At 52.6% G+C, this 22,141-nt stretch overlaps 9 protein-coding genes across 9 annotated transcripts; 5 read left to right on the top strand and 4 right to left on the bottom strand.

The window, feature by feature from the left end:
- Positions 1-280: 280 nt before the first annotated feature.
- On the bottom strand, positions 281-2,247 carry PG986_005890 (uncharacterized protein; the record flags this gene model as incomplete). The annotated part of the gene is made up of 10 exons (XM_066842112.1): positions 281-764; positions 824-1,055; positions 1,106-1,147; positions 1,255-1,282; positions 1,339-1,424; positions 1,481-1,523; positions 1,581-1,725; positions 1,807-1,856; positions 1,914-1,991; positions 2,044-2,247. The coding sequence occupies 10 exons, from the start codon at positions 2,245-2,247 to the stop codon at positions 281-283; spliced, it is 1,392 nt and encodes a 463-aa protein (XP_066701974.1).
- Positions 2,248-3,627: 1,380 nt separating this feature from the next.
- PG986_005889 (uncharacterized protein) lies at positions 3,628-4,807 on the top strand (the record flags this gene model as incomplete). The annotated part of the gene is made up of 3 exons (XM_066842111.1): positions 3,628-3,776; positions 3,965-4,160; positions 4,352-4,807. The coding sequence occupies 3 exons, from the start codon at positions 3,628-3,630 to the stop codon at positions 4,805-4,807; spliced, it is 801 nt and encodes a 266-aa protein (XP_066701973.1).
- A 1,167-nt stretch (positions 4,808-5,974) lies between these two features.
- Positions 5,975-6,954, bottom strand: PG986_005888 (NADH-ubiquinone oxidoreductase 21 kDa subunit; the record flags this gene model as incomplete). Its single annotated transcript, XM_066842110.1, has 3 exons — positions 5,975-6,284; positions 6,417-6,527; positions 6,710-6,954. The coding sequence occupies 3 exons, from the start codon at positions 6,952-6,954 to the stop codon at positions 5,975-5,977; spliced, it is 666 nt and encodes a 221-aa protein (XP_066701972.1).
- A 456-nt stretch (positions 6,955-7,410) lies between these two features.
- PG986_005887 (uncharacterized protein) lies at positions 7,411-8,192 on the top strand (the record flags this gene model as incomplete). Its single annotated transcript, XM_066842109.1, has 6 exons — positions 7,411-7,458; positions 7,545-7,559; positions 7,758-7,799; positions 7,841-7,910; positions 8,037-8,102; positions 8,167-8,192. 6 exons carry the CDS (start codon positions 7,411-7,413, stop codon positions 8,190-8,192), a joined length of 267 nt encoding a protein of 88 aa, XP_066701971.1.
- Positions 8,193-9,314: 1,122 nt separating this feature from the next.
- Positions 9,315-12,330, bottom strand: PG986_005886 (MCM2/3/5 family-domain-containing protein; the record flags this gene model as incomplete). The annotated part of the gene is made up of 3 exons (XM_066842108.1): positions 9,315-9,443; positions 9,511-11,986; positions 12,053-12,330. 3 exons carry the CDS (start codon positions 12,328-12,330, stop codon positions 9,315-9,317), a joined length of 2,883 nt encoding a protein of 960 aa, XP_066701970.1.
- A 1,732-nt stretch (positions 12,331-14,062) lies between these two features.
- On the top strand, positions 14,063-16,598 carry PG986_005885 (uncharacterized protein; the record flags this gene model as incomplete). The annotated part of the gene is made up of 2 exons (XM_066842107.1): positions 14,063-16,152; positions 16,199-16,598. The coding sequence occupies 2 exons, from the start codon at positions 14,063-14,065 to the stop codon at positions 16,596-16,598; spliced, it is 2,490 nt and encodes an 829-aa protein (XP_066701969.1).
- Positions 16,599-18,970: 2,372 nt separating this feature from the next.
- Positions 18,971-19,348, top strand: PG986_005884 (uncharacterized protein; the record flags this gene model as incomplete). Its single annotated transcript, XM_066842106.1, has 1 exon — positions 18,971-19,348. The coding sequence occupies one exon, from the start codon at positions 18,971-18,973 to the stop codon at positions 19,346-19,348; it is 378 nt and encodes a 125-aa protein (XP_066701968.1).
- A 154-nt stretch (positions 19,349-19,502) lies between these two features.
- Positions 19,503-19,948, top strand: PG986_005883 (uncharacterized protein; the record flags this gene model as incomplete). Its single annotated transcript, XM_066842105.1, has 2 exons — positions 19,503-19,813; positions 19,840-19,948. 2 exons carry the CDS (start codon positions 19,503-19,505, stop codon positions 19,946-19,948), a joined length of 420 nt encoding a protein of 139 aa, XP_066701967.1.
- Positions 19,949-20,284: 336 nt separating this feature from the next.
- On the bottom strand, positions 20,285-21,379 carry PG986_005882 (3'-5'-bisphosphate nucleotidase; the record flags this gene model as incomplete). The annotated part of the gene is made up of 1 exon (XM_066842104.1): positions 20,285-21,379. The coding sequence occupies one exon, from the start codon at positions 21,377-21,379 to the stop codon at positions 20,285-20,287; it is 1,095 nt and encodes a 364-aa protein (XP_066701966.1).
- Positions 21,380-22,141: the final 762 nt, after the last annotated feature.

The raw sequence follows: 22,141 nt of genomic DNA, 5'->3' as shown, positions 1-22,141 counted from the left end.
TCGATAGTGTATGAATCTAAACCCTTCACTGTCTTGCCATGTGCATCATTGATGATTCCTTGCAGCATCCTTTGGTAAGCGCTCACTCAGTCAAGGAAATTGAGGCGCAGAAATAAATGGCTTGACGGGATAGGTAAGTATGAGTCACGCCGAAGCCTCCCTCTAACAAGATAAAGTGGATAGTGATGAGTACTCAGATTTAAATATGTTTATAGGAGAGCGAAAGCGAGAGCGAGAGAGCACCATGCCCATCTAGGTGCATTTCGCCAGTTAGCACCAGTTAGCATCTGAAATACCTCTTCTCGACCCATCTCTCCTCAAAGTCTGCTACCATACTGCCGACTACAATGGTGACCTCGGGGAAGACCTTTGTCAGTCTGTGAACGCCCACTCTCCCTGCTGAGTAGGTAACGAAGACGATACGGTTCTGCGGCACGCCGTGGTCCACCAAGACCTGTACGGCCATGAGCGCGGAGCCTCCACTAGACATCTGGGCGTCAAGAAGCAGCACAGTGTCATGCTCGTTGATGTTGTTTGGCAGCTTCAGATAATGCAGCTCTGGCTCGCCGGTTCGCACGTCAGACTGGATAAGTACGCGGCCGGTTCTGCAATCGGGGATAATTCGTCTCAGGCCAGCTTCGAACGTCGCACCGCCTCGTAGCACCACCACGGCGCTCACCTCTCCCTTGCCGGTCAACCCGCGATAGTTATGTCCTTGTGGTGTCTCAATGACATGTTCTTTGAACTGCGCATTATTCAGGGCCCTGTGTGGGCCAGTCAGTGTACTGATAGGAGTATAACCCCAATAGCGCGTGTGACTTACAGTTCCAGCAATAAGCAAGATAGTCTGTCGAAGTAGAAAACGAAATCCTCGCTGGAAGTATCAATATCTTGAATAATCGTACTCATCCCTCGGAGTTGTGGCGTCAGCGGGAGGACCAGAACCCGATCTGAAAGTGGTTCACTATCATAGCCACGCTCAAGGCTCTTCAGGGCAGCTCGATGGCGTGTGGACTTTTCAAGCAGCCTCCTTTCAATGTATTGAGTCACCATGCCTGCCCATATTAGCTATTGATCATTCAACATCAATCAAGCATGCACTTACTCATGGCCACCCTGTTCTCAATACCTCGAGGCACGATGATGTCTATGGGATACCAACATCAGCTGAGATCAAGGGATTGTGTCGTGGTCGTAAATAACAGCACTCCTGGGCTATACCGTCAATCTAGAGGGCAATGGGGCCGCTCTTACCTGCGACATTCTTTTGTGGTTGCACATACTATACAGGATTGTCAGTACACATCAGAATGCAGTTGACTTGGCTGGTTTTCTTACGTTCTCGAAGTTGGGCTTCACAAAGGCAAACCACTGCTTGATGCACCCCTCGACATCGCGTCCCCGATCCCGCACATCACGGATTACTGAAAGGGTTGCATTAGCATACTGTCGCCTCAATGGTCGGTCAAGACTGGCTTACTTCTTCTTGAAAGGCAGGTATCAGCATCTGCCTCACAGTAGATCTAGAGTTTGGTCAGTCTAACTCGCACTGCACAACTCGGGGTTAAAACAGGACTCACTCTCATATCCATAAGATCGAGAACGCGAGGGTCATGCAGAGCAAAAATCCCTTCCAGTATGAGAACATGTGGAGAATAAATGACGGTACTATTTTCCAGACGGGCATGTTTCTCGAACGAATAGTTTGGGATCTTGGTACGCTTGCTGTCTACTGGTGAGCAGCTGAACCGTAGAGATATGGTACCAGACGAATGATTTCAGGTCGAAGGGAGGCTAGATTCTTACCCTGCTTTGAGGTCCCTGAGACAGTTCACCAGCTCGTCGAAGTCAATGGCCTGAGACGCCCCTTATCAGCATATGCTATAACGCAGCAATCATCAGGAAACCCCGACCTCTGGAGCATCAAAATCGTACTCATTCCGGAAGGCCTTTTTCGAGGACTCCGGGTCGAGTGGCTTGTAGAAAGAATCCTAGAAGCGAATGAGTAAACAGGTCGATCCAATGAGTCTGCAGATTACTCACCATGGACATGATGACGACCCAAGGCAAATTTAAGCTATTGACGATGGCATGTGAAAGTGTGGTCTTTCCAGAACCAGAGCTTCCTGCCACGCCAATGATGCTCACGTCTGCCCAGGGCGGGGAGTAGTGAGCCCGCTTGGCGATAGTGTCCTCGCCATCGCGATGATCTGGAATTATCGGCGATAGGCCCATACCGGAGTTCATTCCGGCTCTTGGTATCTCAAACGTGAGATTCGTCTAGCTTGACAAAAGTGACAGCGACAGTGACGGTGACCGGACAGCCAGCAGCAATAGAGTGGTTGTTTCTGTGCTTGATAGGCAGAGGGGCAATGTGGGATAAGGGCGTGCATGCATACAAGCTGACGCTCCTTAGCTAAAGTGCATATAATTCGGAGTCGTGTGACCTGCTGTGGCCGCAGGCTTTCCTAAAGCAACTATGTGAAAATTAGAGCCGGGTGATGTGGGCCAAGGACCAGAGCCAGCGCGAGAACTGCAGGAGAGTCTATATAAGAGAGGATGATGCATGCATTGTCTGACTGTGAGAGCCTGGCCAGTCAAAGGGGTAAACAAATAACGAAGGTCCGGTTGATTGCCTATAGGTGCAAAGTGAAGCGAATGAAATGGCATTCTTCTTGGGCAGTGCGTACCGGAGCATGTGCAAGTCAGGAAAACATGCTTCAATGTTACCTAGTGTGGACACTGACTGCCCTTTCCCAATTGGTCGGACCTGGCTTGCGCTGGCTGTGGGAGGCTTGAGCAGAATCTGTGCTTGCTGATAAGTAACTGTGAATTGTGGCCCATGATAGCGAGCGGTGCATTGCCCAGCGCCGCCATGCAGAATGCACTCGCAGCCCCTTCGCCCGTCCAGGCTCTCTCGCTCGCTGCTGGACTTTGGGATTGCTGGAGGAGGTGGAGGTGGTGGTGGTGGGTGGGGATTAGGGGACACACTACCTCTTCCTCAATGTGACCAATACATATTCACAATCATTATTGCAAAAGGGTTCGCGCAGCCATCGGTTCCTTGTGCATAAGTCTGGGAAGGGAACAGATCATTGGCTGATTTGGATCAAATACTGATATACACCGGGCAGTTTGGCAATCTATTAGCTTGTTGAATAGGCCCCTGACGTTCGGGGCAAGTCGATTACGACGCCTGATACCCGTTGACCGTAAAGGTGTGCAATGGCCCGTCAGACGTTGAGCAGCGGAGAGTCGGTATGTAGATTCGTGCGTGTATGCCATTATTTCAATGCAACAGCTCTGCCAGGCGTGGGCATCCGGCACGGCAAGCTGCGTCAGCCGTCGAAGCTTTTGATGGAACTCTCAATCAAGCTTGTTCCCCATTTAGCAGTGCCCAACCCAAGTCTGCTGCTTGCACTCAACTTTGCCAGCTACAACATCGTACCCACTGCCACCTCCATTTGAAGTCTCTTTTCCTCTTCGACTTCACTTTTCCCTCCTCTTTCCTTCCCACCACGACAAGCATTTAAGAGCAGCGCTCTTATGATCCTGCTTGTCGTGCTGCTTTACTGCACACCCACCTAACTGCATCAGAGATCGAGTCACGTCAACGGTTGGCAGGTTATGTCCTCGCCATTTGTTCGCGAATTCGAGGAACAGCTTCGTTACACCAAAGATCTACTCGATCGCAGGATGACTTCCTCAACTTCCACGGCCACGCCCATGAAACATGATTTCACGCGGCAGGTCGAGGAGGTTCAGGTTCCCAAAGAGTAAGCTTATCCCGCCCTTCCTCCCGTCCTGACCTGTGCTTGTTATGATGTTATTTCATTCAATGGGAATCTCTCTGAAAAATAATGCGGAGAAACACATCTTTGATATTTCTGAACCATCAAGCACAAGCACTCTCTGTCTACGATGACCGCAACGTTTTGGGACCTGACTAACCAAGTCGCTCTAGTGATATCAATGCCCTGATCCTTGATTACCTTACCATGGCTGGCTATTCCAATGCCGCCAAGAAGTTCTCCAAAGAGGCCCGACTGAAGCCACAACAAGACCATGCCTCCATTGTTGCAAGGCAACAAATCCAGCGTTCGATACACCAGGGTAATGTGCAGACAGCTATAGAGGCGCTCAACGATCTAGATCCTGAGGTATGTTGACTAGCGCTTTCCCTACTTTTCCTTGCCCCTGCTATGATTAGAACACGAGTTTTACATGCACCACTCTTATGATCTTCGGGTCGATGGTGAGAAACAACCACTTTTGCATGAGCTTTCATTAAATCACTTGGTTTTTACTATTCCTCCTGGTGCCATCCGTTTCTAACAAACCGAACGTTTAGATTCTAGATACGGACGAGTCTCTGCACTTTGCGCTCCTTCGCTTACAATTAGTGGAACTCATTCGCACCTGTCATGCGGCACCTGGAGGTGATATCCAGCCGGCTCTCGACTTTGCGACAGAGCAGCTTGGCCCTCGAGCACCTACAAACGAAAAGTTTATGAGAGACCTCGAAGAGACCATGTCACTCCTCGTCTTCAAGCATGACACACTGGATCCGTCAATTGCTGTCTTGCTGAAGCCTGACTTGCGTCGTGACGTTGCTGACAAGGTCAACAAAGCGATTCTTGATCGCCAGGTCTGGCGAAGAGATGCCGCAATAAGAGACCTCGTACAGATGCGAGCGTGGAGCGAAGATGCTGTGCGCAAGGAAACAACAAAGAAGGACATTCCTGCACGAATTGACCTTAACCTCGATGGCGATGAGCACCTTTCTGAGGACGTCGTCATGACTTAAGCGACCACAGCAATCAAGTGATTGTGGCTACTCCAATTGGACCTGGCTCAGACTCGTCTACCTGATACGAGATCTACCTCGTCTACCATGGGTTTCTTAAATTTCGAGACCTTGGAAGCGAGCGAGTGGCGTAATGATTCATGACATGTATTTGATTTGTAAGATATTGACTTTTGCGAGGCGTTCGGTATTATATCGAAATCAGGATCGATTCGGTTTGGCGTTCACAATAAGGCTCTAGGAAAGCCCCTACATTTATCTGCCATAAGCATCCAGTCCAACTTATCCCCTTAATGGCCGTAATACTGCCCCCCTCCAAGCTCAAAGTAGTGTACGGACCAAGGATGGTTTAGCACGATCGGAGAGTCGTTTTAAACGTTCCACTTTCTAAGCGCGTTGATTGATTGGTTAAAACAGCCCTGTCCCGCTTTGCACGGCCCTGCTGATCTGTGGCTCTCCGTAGAGTACGTAAAACCAGGGAGGGGGCAGTATTACGGCCATTAAGGGGATACAACATTGAATCGGTACAAAAACATGGGCCTGGGACATATTCGGTTTTGAAACCGAATCAAAAATAATCAAACGACATATCTGCGTCAATACATGCTTGTCCCTTTCCAGCTTGTGCAAACTACACGTCACGAACTATGTACCTAGCTAGTTGATAACGGTCCCCAGTCACTCATCCTGTCGAAGGGGGACCTAGTCGCAGCCAACAAGTAGATGCACTGATCTATGTGCCCATTACATGTCTAGTTTCCATAATGAACTGTAAATTATTCCCTTGATTAGCAAGCGATACAATTCACGAACCAATTTGTTCACCCAATGATTGTTACGTTTCTATAATATAGCTACTGCACAGCTCATTGCTTAGGTAACTTTCTTCCTCCCCCCCAAGCTGTTCGGGTCGACTGAAGTACTTTCCTCAACGGGTTTCCAGAAGGAATTGGTCACATGAAAGCCACCGAGATTGCTGCATTGTACTGATAGCGATGGATGTAGATGATTTGACTGCTTCTACTGGGAATATGTACACACGCCGTCCGCATTCACCATATCTATCTGGTGGAAAAAGGAGCCAATTTTCTGCAGTAGCCCCCCCTCCCTCCCCTTTCCAAAAAGACCAATCACAAAGGCCAATGACCTCCGCCTGCTCTGCTTCCTCTATTTTGTACGGATGTGCTTCAGCTTGTTGGGCGTGTAAGTGAAGTTGTTGGCGTAGGCCTTGGGGGTGAACTTGCGCTCCTGGGGCTCCTGGACGAAGTACTCGTACCCTTGCTTCTCGGCGAAGGCAACGGCGTCCTCCTTGGTCTTGAAGTTCATATGGGTGCCCTGCATCATGTCGCCCGACGACTGCCAGCCCATCAGCGGGTTTTCCCAGCGGTGGCCCTTGGCCAAAACGTCCCAGTCCATGCGCCAGTGGTGCGAGCCCCAGGCGCCGGACTGCGTGGCGGGCTTGGCCGGCTGGAAGATTCTGTTGTGACGGGAGCGTTAGTTTTCTCCTATTCTTTCTTCCTTATCACCGTGTTCGTCCCCTCATACCCAATGCTGATACAGGAGGGAATTGCTTGGGGCTGAGGAAGGGATTATGTTCGACCAGACATACCGAACCGTTCGTGCTTGCAGCTCCATGGGGGCACCGGACAGAACAGCGGCGGGCAGCACGTTGACGTCCTCGCTGCCGTCCTGGACTTGCTTGGGGACCGGGGTGAACATTCTATAGTTATCGCATTACGTTAGAAACTGTCGTGGTCCCGTAAAAAGTACGTTTTCTGTAACAAAGCAGTGGCATCGTGCTACTAGAAATTTTGCCACGACTGCTGGTAGCCAGCCAGCCAGCCGACCAGCCACCTTGTCTGCCTGTCAAGCAGAAAGCTACTGCGAACGGTATGTACGTACGAGGTCGCCTTATCAATGTGTGCACTGTAGTCAGGCCCCTTCTCATTTGGCCGTTGAATATTGGGGACTGAGCTCTCGCCACCAGAAGGCATGGCGTGAGCGAGTTCCTTGTTGACTTCGACGACATTGTCGGACTTGAAGCGTCGCTGCTGGGTAGCGGCCATGGAAGCCATAGCCGGTCGCGACGATGAGGTGGCAGCGGTTCGCAGCATCTTGGCTGCCGAGGCAGTTCGGAGGGACGCCATCGTGTGGATGTGTGTTGCTCGACGTGGCTGACGAGCAATTGGCGTCGGGGGAGCGGGTTTCGATGTTATATCTCGCTCTCAATGGAACGGTTTCGTCAGTCAATTGAAGCTCTTCCAATTGGATGCCGCATCAAGTGAAGTCAGGACCAAGACCAAGAGCTCTTACCCGTGGGCGGCCGCAGTGGGGGTGCCGGCAGACTGCTGGCAGCTGGCGGGCGCTTATTCTAGCCGCGCCTGGGCGCCTCTTTTCGGGATGCGGAGCCAGTCGGCAAAGCGAGAGAGCTTTGGTTGCGATCTTTTCGTGTGTCTGCTTTCAACCTCGAGCTTCAATCCCATCACCGTCCAACCAAACTCCGATCGATCACCTCTCAATTGCGTCTTGTCTGGGCCAATTGACTCCCGTGACCTCTCCTACCTCCATTAGTTGCGCAGAGACACCCGAAAACTACCGCCAAAATGAGCTTCATTCAGCGACGGGCTTTGTCCACCCTGATCCCTCCCAAGGTCAGTCCCATCAACAACCGACAAACCTCCTGTACAGCCATTGCTCCTCTCTAGGGATATATACTAATTGCGGATTTTCTGTACAGATCGCCTCGCCTACTGTACGTAACACCACTCTCGCCGGGGCTCCGAGGCCGCTTGCGCAATCCGTATCCGCCCACACAACACACCCCACGACATCCGGTTCAATTGAAGGAATTGCCCGAGGGCCGACACGTGTGAATTGGATCGGGATATTCTCGGAGGATTGAACCCGAATTACTTGAGGAATGGCTGTACTGACGGCATTTAATGAATAGGCACTCGGCGCTGCCCCCGATGCCCTCCGCATGAAGCGTGTTGTCAGCTTCTACGAAAAGCTCCCCGAGGCGCCGCCCCCAAGGTTGAGCCCTCCGGTCTTTTCGGCCGCTACCAGGCCAAGCACTTTGGCGGCAACAACGCCTCTGCTAAGCGTACGTCAAATACATCCACGCCGCCCTAGCTGGCCCGTTCGCCGGAAGAGGAAGGACGCAGGGACTTGTCACGGCATTGCACCTCCGGAGAGAAGCAATCTTGCTAACGTTTTTCTTGGGCTGTAGCCATCATCCACGCCATCGGTATCATCCTCGTCATCGGTTACCCCATGACTTACTACTTCCATCTCCGTAAGACATTCTCCGTCGACGACTCCTTTGCAGTGTTATACATTATGAGACTAACACATCGCAGGCCACCACAAGAACAACGCCCACTAAGCGCGCGTCAACTCTTTGGACTGGAAGGAAGATGATGGCCTCACTTCAAGTAGATGGCTTGTACATATCAGAGAAAGCAAGTGCGTAGCACGGCTTTTGTGTACTAGAAGGAGAGTAATTCGATCCAAAATCAAACTTTCCCTATGTGAGAGCTATCAGCTGCCCGCCCCTATTGGGTTACCCCATGCGTATGGCTCGGCCGAGTCATGTTTGAGCTCGCCGTATGCACAGAGCATTCTTGGCTCTAATGCAGTGATCTGTCGAGCATTTAATACACAACTGTTCAATATTGGTTATCTCGATGAAATTTCACCCAATGCTGGCAGCAAAGCAGTGGACTAAAGTGCATAGCATGAGACGATGGCGATTGGTACATACTAACAACGTTCATGTCCTTGGGCTTTTCGATGCACAAGACTTGCTTGAAACAAAGGGGCTGTGGATGGGATGATCTTAAGTAGGTTCGTTCTCCCGGTGGGTTCTTGGTCGTACGAAGATGACCTGGGAATATCAAGTAGGGTGTTATAGGACACGATCAAAAGCTTACATATATTCCTCACTTTCTTGTAGTGCAGATACGGACGGGGTCTGTTTGCCTGTGATCCAGGAGGACCGGAAAGGTGTATGCTGTTTCTCGTAGCACTCAATATATACTTGATGGGGGCTCCGCGTGCTCTATACATCTCGGTTCTCCCTCACCTTCCGGGTCGGACCAAAGGGCCTATCACTGATATTATATAACAGCATTTGGTTGTTTAACTGTTTGTGCATTATCTACTTGAGTCATTCGTCACTTCATCTCTATCGATCTACAGACCGAGACTTCTCTCGCGCAATACCATCATTATTCCAGACACGAACACGCGCTCGTGTCGTCTTGTCTCCGCAAAAGCTTGCTTGTTGCATCGTTCCGAACATCATCGTCAGTCGAACGAACTCCAGACGCCTCCTGTATTGCTGTAGCTGCTGTTACTCCTCGTGGAACCATCATACGTCATAATCGGCTTGATGGCGAAAACGATACATTTGGAATAATACATTCCGTAACCTGTCCGTTTTTCCAATCAGGCATTAAACATCCAGTGGGACAAGCCTTATGCCAATGGCACTAGATGATTGTGCTCAGAGGTCCTCCTCGAGGGCGCAGTTGGGGTGTATCACGTAGGTCACCTTCTGCGAGGTAGATGCCTCGCCATTGTCAGCATCGTCTGGTACGAGTCCATCGCCGCGAACGGCCATAAGGATGTTGTCCTATCGAGATCATATTAGCAATGCCGCACACATATTGGTTGAAAAGGAGGGTAGGAGGTTCGTTTACCTTGACCATCTTTTTCAACACCATCTTGGCCACGTGCAGCTCGGCATTGTAGGCCTCTTCGTCGTCCAGATCGTCTTCCTTCTGTTCCAGGTACCATTGAAGAAGTTGCTCGGCATCCACGCCTTCACCTGCACCGGAATCCTCGCCTTCGCTGACGCGACTGACGATCATATTGACCATGCTCACGTACTTCTCATGCGTGATGGCCGTCTTCTTCTTCTTCGCGGCTTGCTCTGCTGGGGTGGCCGCTGGGCCGTCACCATCGGCCATCTCATCATCCTCGTCTTGTTCAGCATTGGCGCCAGAGGCAGCGTCGGCAGCGGCAAGGAGGTCAGCCGCGTCCTCGGCGGCATCATCGTCCTCATCCATCTCGATGTCGTCGTACTCGACGGTGATAATACTTTGCTGGAGGAGGCTGAACGCCTCGTCAACAAAGTTCGCGGTGATTTCCTCGACACAGTTTGCCTTCGCAATAGCTTCACTGAGTCGGATCATAGATTCCAGCTGTCTGACGGTGATACGATAGCTGTTCTTGCCGATGCCACCTTGGGAGTCGTCAGAACGCAGCTCTTTGTACCTGTTGACAAGTCTGGTTTTGGCTTCGTCGGTGAACTCGGGACGGAAGGTTCGAGCAAATCGAATATACCGTTGCAAGCATTCGGTGCTGAACTCAGGCTCTATTGCGTTATCACGCAGTTGATGAATGCCGACGATGTGCTGGGCGAGATGCCTATCGACGCTCTCTTTGCACTCGTCTAACACCACAAAGAAGAGATCGAATCGACTCATGATGGGTGCGCTCATGTTAATGTTCTGGCGTAGTGTGGTCTTGCGGTCGTATCTTCCGGCAACCGGGTTCGCTGCAGCAAGGATCGATGTTCGCGCATTGAGAGTTGCTTGAATACCGGCCTTAGCAATTGAGATGGTCTGTTGTTCCATGGCTTCGTGGATGGCAACTTGATCTGCGATATCCATCTTGTCGAACTCATCAATCGCACAGATTCCATTGTCCGCAAGCATCAGGGCTCCCGCCTCGATCGTGAACTCGCCAGTCTCCTCGTCCTTCACTACGGCTGCCGTCAAACCGGCGGCAGAGGAGGCCTTGCCGGACGTGTAGACAGCACGCGGTGCAAAGGAGCAAACATATTTGAGGAACTGGGATTTGGAAGTTGACGGGTCTCCGACGATGCAGATATTGATGTCACCACGTAGTTGCATGCCTTCAGCTGTGGACTTGTGCACACCGGACATGAGTTGCAACAGCAGCCCCTTCTTGACAATCTCATGGCCGTAGACCATAGGCGCCAGACTCGCAACAAGTCTAGCGTAAATGTAGTCGCTATGCACCATGTGACGAAGCTCCTCAATCTCTGCGGGTGTCATAGAGTTGAGCACTGCCGTCTGCGCTTCTTCGGCAGTCTCGGCGGTATCTGCATTGCTTTGTGTGAGGGTGCTAATTATGTCATTTATTTGACGCGAGGACGTTGAGCCAGGAGTCGATGTATCGGGGTTGACCATGCAGGCAAGGAAGGCTAAGCGGTACGTGAGATCACGCACACCGAGGGCCTTCAAACCCGAGACACCGCTACCGCCGGCGTCGTTACCACCAGCGTTTCTGTCGTCTCTCATGGCTACCGCCCTTTTACCGGGCTGTCCCAATTGGCTCACATCAGGCACCACAATAAGAGCACCAGTAAAGATGCACTTCTCACCAGCCTTAGCACGGTCGACCATCTCACCACGCAGGATCACATCCATGGTCCGGGGCATGCTTCCCGTGGGGATCTCCGAGCTGTTTTCTTGTATGCGAACCTTTTGCCAATCCACGAAGGTGCTGTGCCTGATATCGAGCTGCCATGCCATGCGGTTGTTGCATTGCATGTTGGGGCATTGAGTAGGCTCCGTGTAGCGGAAGGTCTGCTCAACGTTGGGTACCACGGCTCTGCAAGCCTCACAGACGAAGGTGGCTACTGACAGTTCTGGACGCACTTCCGATGTACGGGTAACGGTACCCGAGATGGAGAGAAGCTGGCCCACATTCAGGGCGCGCAAACTACGCACTCGGGATACCAGTGGCAGGTTGTAGAAAGCAATGGCAAAGAGCTTGTCCGTCTGTTGGTTGGCAGTCTTCCCGCCTTGGCTAGACTCGGTTTGAGAGGCAGTGCCTGCGTGACTGGCACCGGAACTGGTGAGGTTGCTCGAGGTGGTGGGCTGGCGATGCTCGCGGAAATACTGGGGCTCGTACTTGGCGATCATGTTATGCAGAGCGTTGGTGAGGAAGGGGAGGAAACGGTAGTAGCTCTGGTTGACGGCATTGGCGAGCGCACCAGTCTGGTAGGAGGAGAGGTGGTCGTAGTTGACGTAGAAGGTCGATAGCTGGAACACACGCATGTTGTGAATTTGCGCAACATAGTACTTGTCCGTAGTAACGGCACTGGAGGTGGGCTGGGCTGAAGATGTCGGGTCTTCGGTGAAGCTGCATTGTCGTTACTGTCAGTCGTCTGGCGGCGATTCGTATACCCTTCAGGGGCTAATTGCTTACTCCTCGATAAAGTGCTCGAATGCTTCTTGGATGGCGAAGCCGACCCGATCCTCCACACGCGGGATGTCCTGTGTGGCGCCATTCCTCCTTGCGCGACCGGGAATCTGGTCGTCGGCGAAACCTTCACCCTCGTCGTCGCTCGGGGCCGCGAGGCTCTCGGAAGGTGGCGCGCGCGGTCGTGCAGACGAGCTGCGGGCTTGTCTGCCCCTGGAACCACCAGCCGACGCCCGCGAAGGGGCATCCGACATCATAAAGCCGGCATCACTCGAAGTCGCCATTGCGATTAGCAGTCAATCAACTATGCGACAGGCTTCGTGTTGACCGTTGCGTTGGGAGGGGTATAGTGTGATTGTGTACGTAAGTGACGGGATTTGTTTATCGCATCAAGACAGACATCTACATCCACGCTGGCTGGTGAACAATTTCTCCAATCAGGGAAAGAGGGGCCAAAACGCGTCGATTGGGAAGGGGCCGCGTTTGAGACGCGACTTTAATTGATTGCATGAGACGCCAATCCGATTCGGGACAGCGCTTTCTTGCCCTGTTCGTTGCCCGACGTGTACAAGCATAGCGCATCCCTAGCAACACCTTGGGCGACAAGACTCTGGGACTACCCAGCCTTCAACGGCCGACATGTATTTAGTGATGACACTGGTGACGTTTATTTTTGTAGGTGCTCGAATCCCTAGAAATATATATCAGTATTCCATTTATCATTGCTGTTATACCAGTATTGGTAGAATGCATCCAGCTACCTGTTTTTGCAGTCACTGTAAATCTGTAAGTGGTCATTCAGCCATTCCGGTCTGGGTGTCTTCAATGTTAGGCCTCAGGCGTCTCCATCTCCACCCACTAAATAATCGCATGTACGATTTGCCACCGTTAGGCTCAAGGTCTTCAAATGCCTGCAAGCCGTTTTCTGGCGGTGACGGTCTAAATTGTTACAATGGCAGACAAGTTGTTCATACTTGTTATTCGGGCCATGCGAGCACTTTGTCCCAACTTTTAACACCGCCTCCTTCATACATCATACAGCAGTAGTAAAAACTCTAGGTTCAGATAACTAACTATTGGAGTTCCGCTGACAAGTTCATGGAAGTGCCGAGCGTTGAATCGTGAAAGCTGCACAACAACGGAAGGCCTGGCAAGATTACGTACATGATCTTTTCTTTGGACGGGTTTTCTTCTTTTAAAAATGGGATGAAAGGACGCTGAAGTATGAGCAGAACCCTGAATGCCTTATGCAGCGCAGGGCCACAGGTGACACGGCACCCGGTGAGCAGCGATTCAGGCGAGCGACATGGCAGTCATTGCTCAAACGCTACGAGGTATCATGTCGGTCTGAATTTGTGGTGTCAAGTGTGTGTGTGCAGCTGTGCAGCATGTACGGCCAGCGTGTACAGCTGATCCGTTTTGTACGATGCCCCCCCTCTCTTTTTTCCAATTGCTCGACGGCGACTCGCCGTGTCGTCACTCGCCCCCCTCCGCGTTCAACCGCCAGAACCGCCCAAATCTGCATTTAGCTTGCACCGCTGGAATGAGCAACACCAATCGAATTGCAGCAAGCTGCCAACCGTTCGCATTTAGCTCTTGCGTTGCGGTCAGATGCCCCTCCCCGTCGGGTTTTTCGCCTGGCACCGTTTCAAGCCATGACAAGTCGGGCCTGATCTCGCATATCTGGAGCTCCCGGATGATGCACAGTCTAGTTCTTCCATGTCTTGCCTCGCCCTTGGTGGGAACGGAGCCTCGTCTTCGACTCTTCGTCCTGTATGTTGCAGATAAAACCACTACTCGGGGGACAAACCCCGTTTCGCTGCTTTATCTGCCCAACGGGACTTGCAATTCATTTTAAACCACTCGTCTCGTTTGCTTCGTCAAGTGTCGAGTGTCTTACCTAACCGCTGCAAGCAACCGGCTGGTTCCGCCAACGGTTCTGCAGATCAAGCCTTCTTGGTTGTTTTTGATCCCCCAACCTTATTCAGTCGCGCAGCATAGTGGCACCTGTACACAATGGTTTCAGACGGACGTGGCACGGGGGACCTTGATGCGCAGCATCGTGGTACGCTCACCTCCTTCTTCCAGTCACGGCGACTCAGCTTGTGGCCGCGCCGGCTTTCGGACGGCGAACGTCGCCCGCGTTCCCCCAACTTCCTCGATTCTGGAGATGAACAGTCTGACGACTCCATACCAGCCTATGAAGAAGAAGGCGAAGTAAGATCAGACAGCGACACCCAGTATTCAGATGCTCAGTCGACTTTCGAATTCTCCCTGTTGGACAACGGTGTCGACATCCCCGGCACAGCAGCTTCCTTGAACTACTTTGGAGAGACGCAAACGGGAGAGCCAACCCTCGGTAACCCCAAGAAGCTCGATCTCCCTATAGCAGGACTTGGCGACCTGGGTGAGCTGGTCGTTATCAGGAAAGCAGACGACGATTCAGACGAGGAAAACGAGACCCGGCTCCCGTCTTTTCAGAGCAGGCCTGCATTTCACTCGCTCCAGTCCGGATCATCTAAAGGCAAGGCTGTCGAAAGCCAGTCAGCCTGGAGTGCTGCAACACATCCTTGGGCCAAGCTCGGTGATTGCACAGAGCCTGTCGACGAGAAACAGGCTCTCCGGGATGAGGTTTCTCGCTTGCGTGCCGAACTAGACGCGCTGAGAAACCAGTCTTCCGATCAACTTAACCGCTCTCGTAGCCTAACAGAACCGAGCTCGCACAGGCAACAGTCACGCAGCGCAACCAGCAGCAGGGGAAGCAGGAGGCCCAGATCCAAGCTAAAAGCCATGGCGGACGATGCGGCACCCTCGCCGACGACTCTACGAGAGTTGATCATGAGGCAGCTGTTATCTCCACAGATTGTCTCCAACGCCATGGCCAACCCACATACAGACAGACAGCAGGCGCGGGTCACTCTTGACAGTCCATTAACAGCACCGCAGATTCAAGAGTTCACTCGCCTTATGAACGGAATGCAGTTATCGGGGCGAAATTTCAAACAACCTATTGCCCTCTGTGCTGTCTGTCATCTTCCCAAATTCAAAGGGGCCCAGAAGTCGAATCGCAGTGCATATCTGTCCGAGGTGCTCACTCAGCTCCCGGGTGTCACCGCCTCTGCCTTTGAGGATTTCGATCCCATTTGGGGGGTTTCGACTTGTTGTAGGAGATATGTCTGCAAGACTTGTCTGACAACTGCCATCATCGCCGGCATCGGCTCCCAGTACTGGTTCGAATTGGACAAGACAAGTTGGATTAAGTGTCCTGTGCCGGTATGCGGGAAGAGTCTACCTCTGGATCGCAATTTTGACGTCCTCGGTATTCTCGAGGCGCTTGGTGTTCCAGATGCCATCAGCCACGTACGGCGATTTGAACGCGCAAACCAACTACGAACGGCCCTCCAGGCTCTGACCCCTGTGCCTGAACGGAACCAGCTGCGCAGGGGCAAAGCCTTACATGACCGACTTATTAGATATGGGCGCATGTCATCTCCCTTGGATGGAGCAACGCCGCGACCCGTGGGGCAAATCGAGCTCGAGCTGCTACCAATCGACACAGCAGATGGAAAGGGTGCGATCAAAATCCCCATCTTCAAACATTTACTGCCGCGGCAAGTATCGCGTACGTGTGTTGTGTGTGATGAGGAGTACCCGGAATTCCAAAGAGGCGACGAACAAAGGTGGAAAAGAGTTACCAAAGGGTATGGCGGCGAATGGACTTGGCGTATCCTGTCGTTCCCGACCAAGGAGATCCTCTCAGTGTGCGATCACGATCACGACATATGTCGCGAGTGCCTCTCCACCTTCATTTCAACGCAAATCCAGTCCCGTGGGCACGGCGTCGTGGACAACATCATCTGCGCCACGCCGGACTGCCATCACCGGTACACCCACGAGGAGATCCGGTGCCTCGCAACGCCCGACGTCTTCGACACCTACGACCGCTACGCCACCATCAACTCCGTGCGCGACCTGCCCAACTTCCGCGGCTGCCTGCGCGACGGATGCGACGGCGGCGGTCTGTATGACGGGCCCGACGCGGCGGCCGAGGCGTCGCCCGAGCTGCTGCTGCCCTCCAAGGACCCCAACAACATCATGTGCATCGAGTGCGGCTTGCAAATGTGCTTCACGTGCCAGACGCCCTGGCACAAGGGCCTCCCGCTGCGCCGAGGCGGCCGCCCAGCGCGAGCACGGCGACCCCCACTACGGCCGCACGCGCGACTGGCTCGCGCAGAACACTAAGGCGTGTCCCGGTCAGGGCTGTGGCGTCCAGGTCGCCAAAGGTGAGGGTTGCTTCCATATGACGTGCTCGCGCTGCCGCTTCGAGTTCTGCTGGGAGTGTCTGGCCGATTGGAGCGGCATCCTGGTCCGCGTCCCGGCCGAGGACGGTCAGGGCAACGAGATGCAGTTCCGGCCCGAAGGTCACCGCGAGGACTGCTACTTCCGCGGCGAGGGGGCCCTGCTACCGACGCAGATCATGGGCAACACACTGGAGAGGGGGCTCCGGCAACTGCAAAGAGCCGCGGCAGATGAAGAGGCTGCTGCAAATTGAGAGTCTTTCAAATTGACGAGTTTCGACTGCTCCTTCGCGCATTTGCAGGTAACGCATTGGGATATGTGTTAGAGTGTGTCTAGAATGATGACCACCATCAATGCTATAAATATATACAATACTTCAACCTCTTCAGTCCCCAATGGCCACTAAGCGTACGCTCAGTAAATATATTACATATATATATCTGTATATACACCCTTACCTATGACCTTTCCAGGTTTGCGGATCAAGATATCCGCAGCGTAGACCGGGTTGTCTTTGCATACTCGAAGACACGCCGACATGTTGCCACTTGTTATTCGACATGACATTTAACTTAACTTAGTTATCTGGCCGGACGTTTGGCTACGAACGGGCGTGCATATTTCGAAGTTCGAAGTGGTTTCAAGCAGGGAAGGGAGAAGATGGAGGAATTAACTTTACCAGATAGCATATTGCGTTCTCAGTACCACCAGAATCTCTACACTCTGTGTTCTACATTAAAGCATATTAAGGGACGCCCCTTTCTTGTCGGCGAGGGATGCAGGGCCAAAGTGTCCACCCGGCCGCGCGTCCAGTTGAGGCGAAGTATGCCCCTCAGAATAGAAGTGGTCAGTGGGTGGCCCAAACCCAACATGGTGGTTAGCCCTGGTTACATTGCATCGGGAATGACCCAGCCATTCTGTTCTACCAGAGAAACTGGGCGGGATAAACAAGTTTCTACCATTGTATTGTATAGAATGACTGGGGCTTGTACCCCCTGGTGTGACGATCTCGGTGTTCTTGTTGTTATATAAGTAAGCGCTTTGCCAAGGGTCTCCAGATCGCCTGCAGAGTTCGGTAGAGCAGGCTTGAAGTGCCACACGAGGCCAATATGCAATACCAGCCAGGACCGTGGTACTGCAGCCCGGACGCGTTCTACCCTTGGCGCCCGGAGTTCCCTGCATATTCTAGGGGCAAAATAGTATGGCATGGGTCTACTATCATAGGAGACCCTTCAGTGTTGCTGGCTCTAGATAACCACTGGGCTTTGTAGACTTGCATTAACTAGCACAATCTGTATATAGTACTGAATTTAGCTATTGTACTCGCACTAGTTGGTTATATAATACGTGGTGGATGTTCTATGGATATCATCCCTTAATTACTATTGGTCGACAATTGAGTTCCTATGACTGGCCCAATAATATGGGATGCACAGGTTGGTTTCCGCGTACCGCAGTTTTCATCACGGAACATTATCCGATGCTTGACAATAACACAAGAGTGTATTAAATTCTGTCCAATACGGACGGACGATGCAGACGTTGACCGATGGCAGTACCCCTGAAGCTATGTTGTGATTATGGTGAGACTAGCATAAACATGTTGTATGTCGATGGGAGTCCAGGTAGTCCCGTGGATACCCGCTTACGTATCACCATGTTCGCACCCCTAACGCATAGTATAGCCCTTCTGATGAGCTTCTGAGAGGTGCTTGCTCGCTTCTTAGTGGTCTTCCGTCAGTCGACCACATCCAAATGAATATAATAGTATTGGACGATCAACCTTCCAAGAAATTTTGATTGTAGAGGGATGGGCAAAGCATACGTGAAAGCACGAGTGTGAGTTTTATAAGAGATAGACCACGCTGGACTCCTGTCACCCGCTTGCTTGAGATTCTATCTGCAACCATTCCGTAGATCCTTGGTAGTGCCACCATCCAATTATCCATCCATCCAGCCAGAACCACACACACGAAGCCCCTGAATTGAGGCAGTCAATTAATATACTTGTCTGTCAATCGATGGACTCCAGTGACGTTTGTGAAGCACCGGTCCTCCAGCGCCAGCCTGAGGCCTACTTCACCAATGACAGCGCCAATGACTGGAGCGGGCTTTCGTCCTCGCACCTATAGCTCAAGTTCTAAAGTAGGTTGAACCAGAAGACCTGCAGTCTGAGCTTCCTACCGAACCCCTTGGACCGCATCAAGTCTCGATACAGGAGTCTTGACTGGCAACCCACGAGGGAATCGAAAGACTTCTTCTGCTTGTCAATCAGCTACCAAGAAGAGCGGCTCTCCTGCTGAATCTGCGCGAAGGACTAGAAAGATCACGACAATAGAAGGGCAGAGCCGCGTATGTGGCCAACACACACAAGGAGAAGTCTGTGCAACTTCAACGCGTGCGGAGTCAATCCCGGCCCCTTCGCGTTCGCTTGACACCCTCCGGTGCTTGTCGCCTTCAATGGAAGATGCAAGTGACAGGAATATGTTCTGTTTGGGTATGTAAGACAATCGCAGAGCCATCAAACTTGACCCATTGAGCCCTTAGATACGTATGCACCCGTCCCATGGTTACGATACTTACATGATTACTCTTCTTCTCAGCGACTCAGCAGGTATCCCCACCATGTCACAACGATATTTCTCGATCAACGAGGAAATAACGAGTCTCATGTTCCACCTCAACATGCTGGAACCGGTAGTCCTGGAGGTTTCCATCAGCTGTCCGACCGGGTGGTCGCTTTTTCGCCAGTACTCGCCCGCCCTCGAAGAGACCAAGTGCAGGTTGTCGGTGCGGTTGATCCGCCAGGTGCACGACGGCCTGCAGCGCTCCGCTGGTGTGGTGTCCGACTCGACTCTCATCGGGATGATGTCGCTCAACTGGCGCCCCGCGCACTGCTGCCCGCACGCGGGGCCACTGCAGGGCCTCTTCCGCGACAATGGGATCGATCGTCTGGGCGTGCACGAGAGCCTGGACCACTGTGAGCTCGCAGAGGGAAGCTGAGCGGCGTCCTTGTACTGCCCGGAAATGCGCGGCGGCATCGAGAACATTGATATTACGGGTAAAGGAGCTGCTTCTGAATATTCGCGTGTGTTGCCAGGAGATTGAGGAATACCTCATCAGGATCAAGTATCTAGGCGACACAGGCTTGACGGGTATGGTGGTTCCGTACCAGAACATTGTGAAGCACCGGCTGATGAGCCTACGGGGGGAAGGAGGCGGTGAAGGCAGCGCCGAGGACATCTGCCGAGGAGCCGTGCTCATCTGCACGCTGGGCTTGACGTTCCCGTTACAACGTGGCGAACCCCTTGCCAAAGCCGCAGCCGACCTTGCGCGCATCATGAGCAGCAGCAACATGATTCAGAACAGTCATTTCCTATTCTGGGCCGCAATGCTGGGCGCGGTTGTAATAGGAGCGGGAGAGAAGGCCACCGCCGCTATAGATGAAGGAACCGAGGGCGCGGAGCTGTATAGATCTTCCTCAACCAGACTAGGCGACTCCGCGCTGAGCGCGGCCTGACGACGTGGGACGCGGCCAAGGCAACGCTGAAGAGATTTCTCTGGCTGGATATTGCTTGCGACGAGGCCGCGTGGAAGGTTTGAGCACAGCCATTGCGGCCATCAAGCCGCAGCCAGCAAGCAATTGACGGCATACGGTTATTATTCGCTGGCTAGTGTTGTGGGCATGGTATGGTGGCAGATCAAGTTGCTCGGCCACGCAAGATGGGGCGGGGTGCCTGCGCTGGAGGTTTGGAGTATGTGGGTTGTAAGTGGGAAGTAGGTTCGGCGCTTGGAGTGTAGGTTTAGACTGTGTCGCCAGCTGTGACCACCCCGGAAATGTATCGTGAAAAGTCTATTGATGCTAGGTCATTCTCGACTTGAGGATTCCACAGTCCAACCGGCCTATTCGATGTCTGCGACGGTTTCTTCGTTCTACTCTCAAGGCGCTGCTAACAAATGGGACTTGTTTTGCTCCTTCAGCGTTTCCTGGACGATCCTTAGGACCTCGTGATGGACGTTCTTCGGGGCGGCTACGAAACCACAGTTGGCGGACATGATCCTCCCGACAGTAAGGTCAATGTCTTTGCCATCGATATCTGTGATCTTCCCGCCCACTTCCTCGAAGAGGAGCATGGCGCCGGCGTGGTCCCATAGTTTACCGTGACGTTCCCGATTCTTGTATACCCATACGGTTACGTTGGCAACTCCCAGACCGAGTGTCACCCAGCGCGGGACCCAGCCTAAGAGATCGCTGCCCGGGAATGGAATGCCCATCTTCTCCATGATGGCTTCGTGGGCATCATCGACACCGGAAGCTAACGTCTTAAAGCAGGTTACGCCGCGAAGTCCTGCCAGGGAGGCTGTGTCGGGTTGCGGTTGGATTCGGTGGCCCTCGACCTCCTCCGGAGATCCAAAGAGTGGGCGCACAAAGGTGCCGTAGCCTCTCACGGCCGAGATGAGCGATCCTCGTCCGGTGGGGTCGACAGTATCGTTGGAAAGGTGACCTTGGGGGCTGGCGGGCAGAGTCGGGCATCCCACGGCGCTCAATACCTGCTTACCGCCCTCCAGGAGGGCAACATTGATGGCGTAAGCTTGTCCCAGGACGAAGGTTTTGGTCCCATCGATGGGATCAAACACCCAAACACGGCCAGATTGTGGTCCGCCAGGAACGCCTGAACCGCACCAGTCGATCATTTCGCATGCCTGGTCCGGGCTCTCGGGGATTTTACAGCGGCCCTCAGCAACGTCATGGTCGAGCCGTCGCAGTAGCGCCCACACCCGCTCTAACAGGACTGGGTTGCTGCGCAGATCGGCCGACGTCTCCTCGCCCACGAACCGGTCGCCAGGGAAGGCAGCGTGGATGGTGGCCGTCAGCAGGGCCTGGATGGCAAAGTCGGCGACGGTGACGGGGCTCAAATCATCCTTCTCGATAACGCCTTTGTCTTCGGCAGAAATGACGGCTTGGCTGAGCTTTGCGGCCTGCCGGATCACGGCAATTGCAGTTTGCAACTCGTTAGTGTAGGGGCTGTCCATTTGGTTCGACAAGGATGTGTGTGACGGGAGGGGTCGAGGTGGGATTGAAATTAAACTATCATTGGGTTTTTTTCCTCTCTCTTTGGTTTGAGCAGCCAAGGCACCCTTGCAGATTGACAGTTTGCCCTCGTCCGTTGTATTACACGACAGGAAATTGGGGGTTGCAACAAACCATTAGAAAGCCAAGCCAGCGTCGGAAGGAACATTAAAGCTCATGCCTGCTCACTCGGCTGCCAGGTTGCCAGGTTAGTTAGCGCCAGGATGGAGTGCCAGTTGACAGCCTAGCGTTGCGGCTGCTTCATCCAACTTCATGAGTTCATCCGGGCTGGCCACAGTCTGGCCTCAGCTGCCCGCGTGGGGTGCACAGAGGAGTGTGCAGTGTGCAGCTGGCAGGTGGGTGACAAAAATAAAAAGACTGCAAAAAAGGGCGGGTATCGAAGTACCTTTAAATTATCCCTCTATTTTAACGATTTTTTATAGAAATAACGTTTTTAAAAATTCAAAAAATTATCGAGATATACTTTTTTATTTAAATAACTGTAATGAACTTCTTTTAAGATTTTTAAATATTATTTTAATAGTGTTATCGTTTTTAGAATTGCTTAAATGCGTTCGCGGTCTTTTTATTTTTGTCACCCACACTGGCTGGAGTAGAACGGGCCTGGCACCTGCCAGCCTGCCAGCCTGGGTGCGGCTTTCCTTCTGTTCGCACGATACGAGAGAAATCATTTGCTACATTGTGTCGCCCCGCCCGAGTTCCCA

The sequence above is a fragment of the Apiospora aurea genome (genome assembly GCF_038362705.1).
Source record: "Apiospora aurea strain CBS 24483 chromosome Unknown utg000004l_segment0_segment0, whole genome shotgun sequence".
Taxonomy (NCBI): Eukaryota; Fungi; Ascomycota; class Sordariomycetes; order Amphisphaeriales; family Apiosporaceae; genus Apiospora; species Apiospora aurea.
Note: the sequence above shows the minus strand (reverse complement) of the source record. Positions and strands in the feature narration are given on the sequence as shown.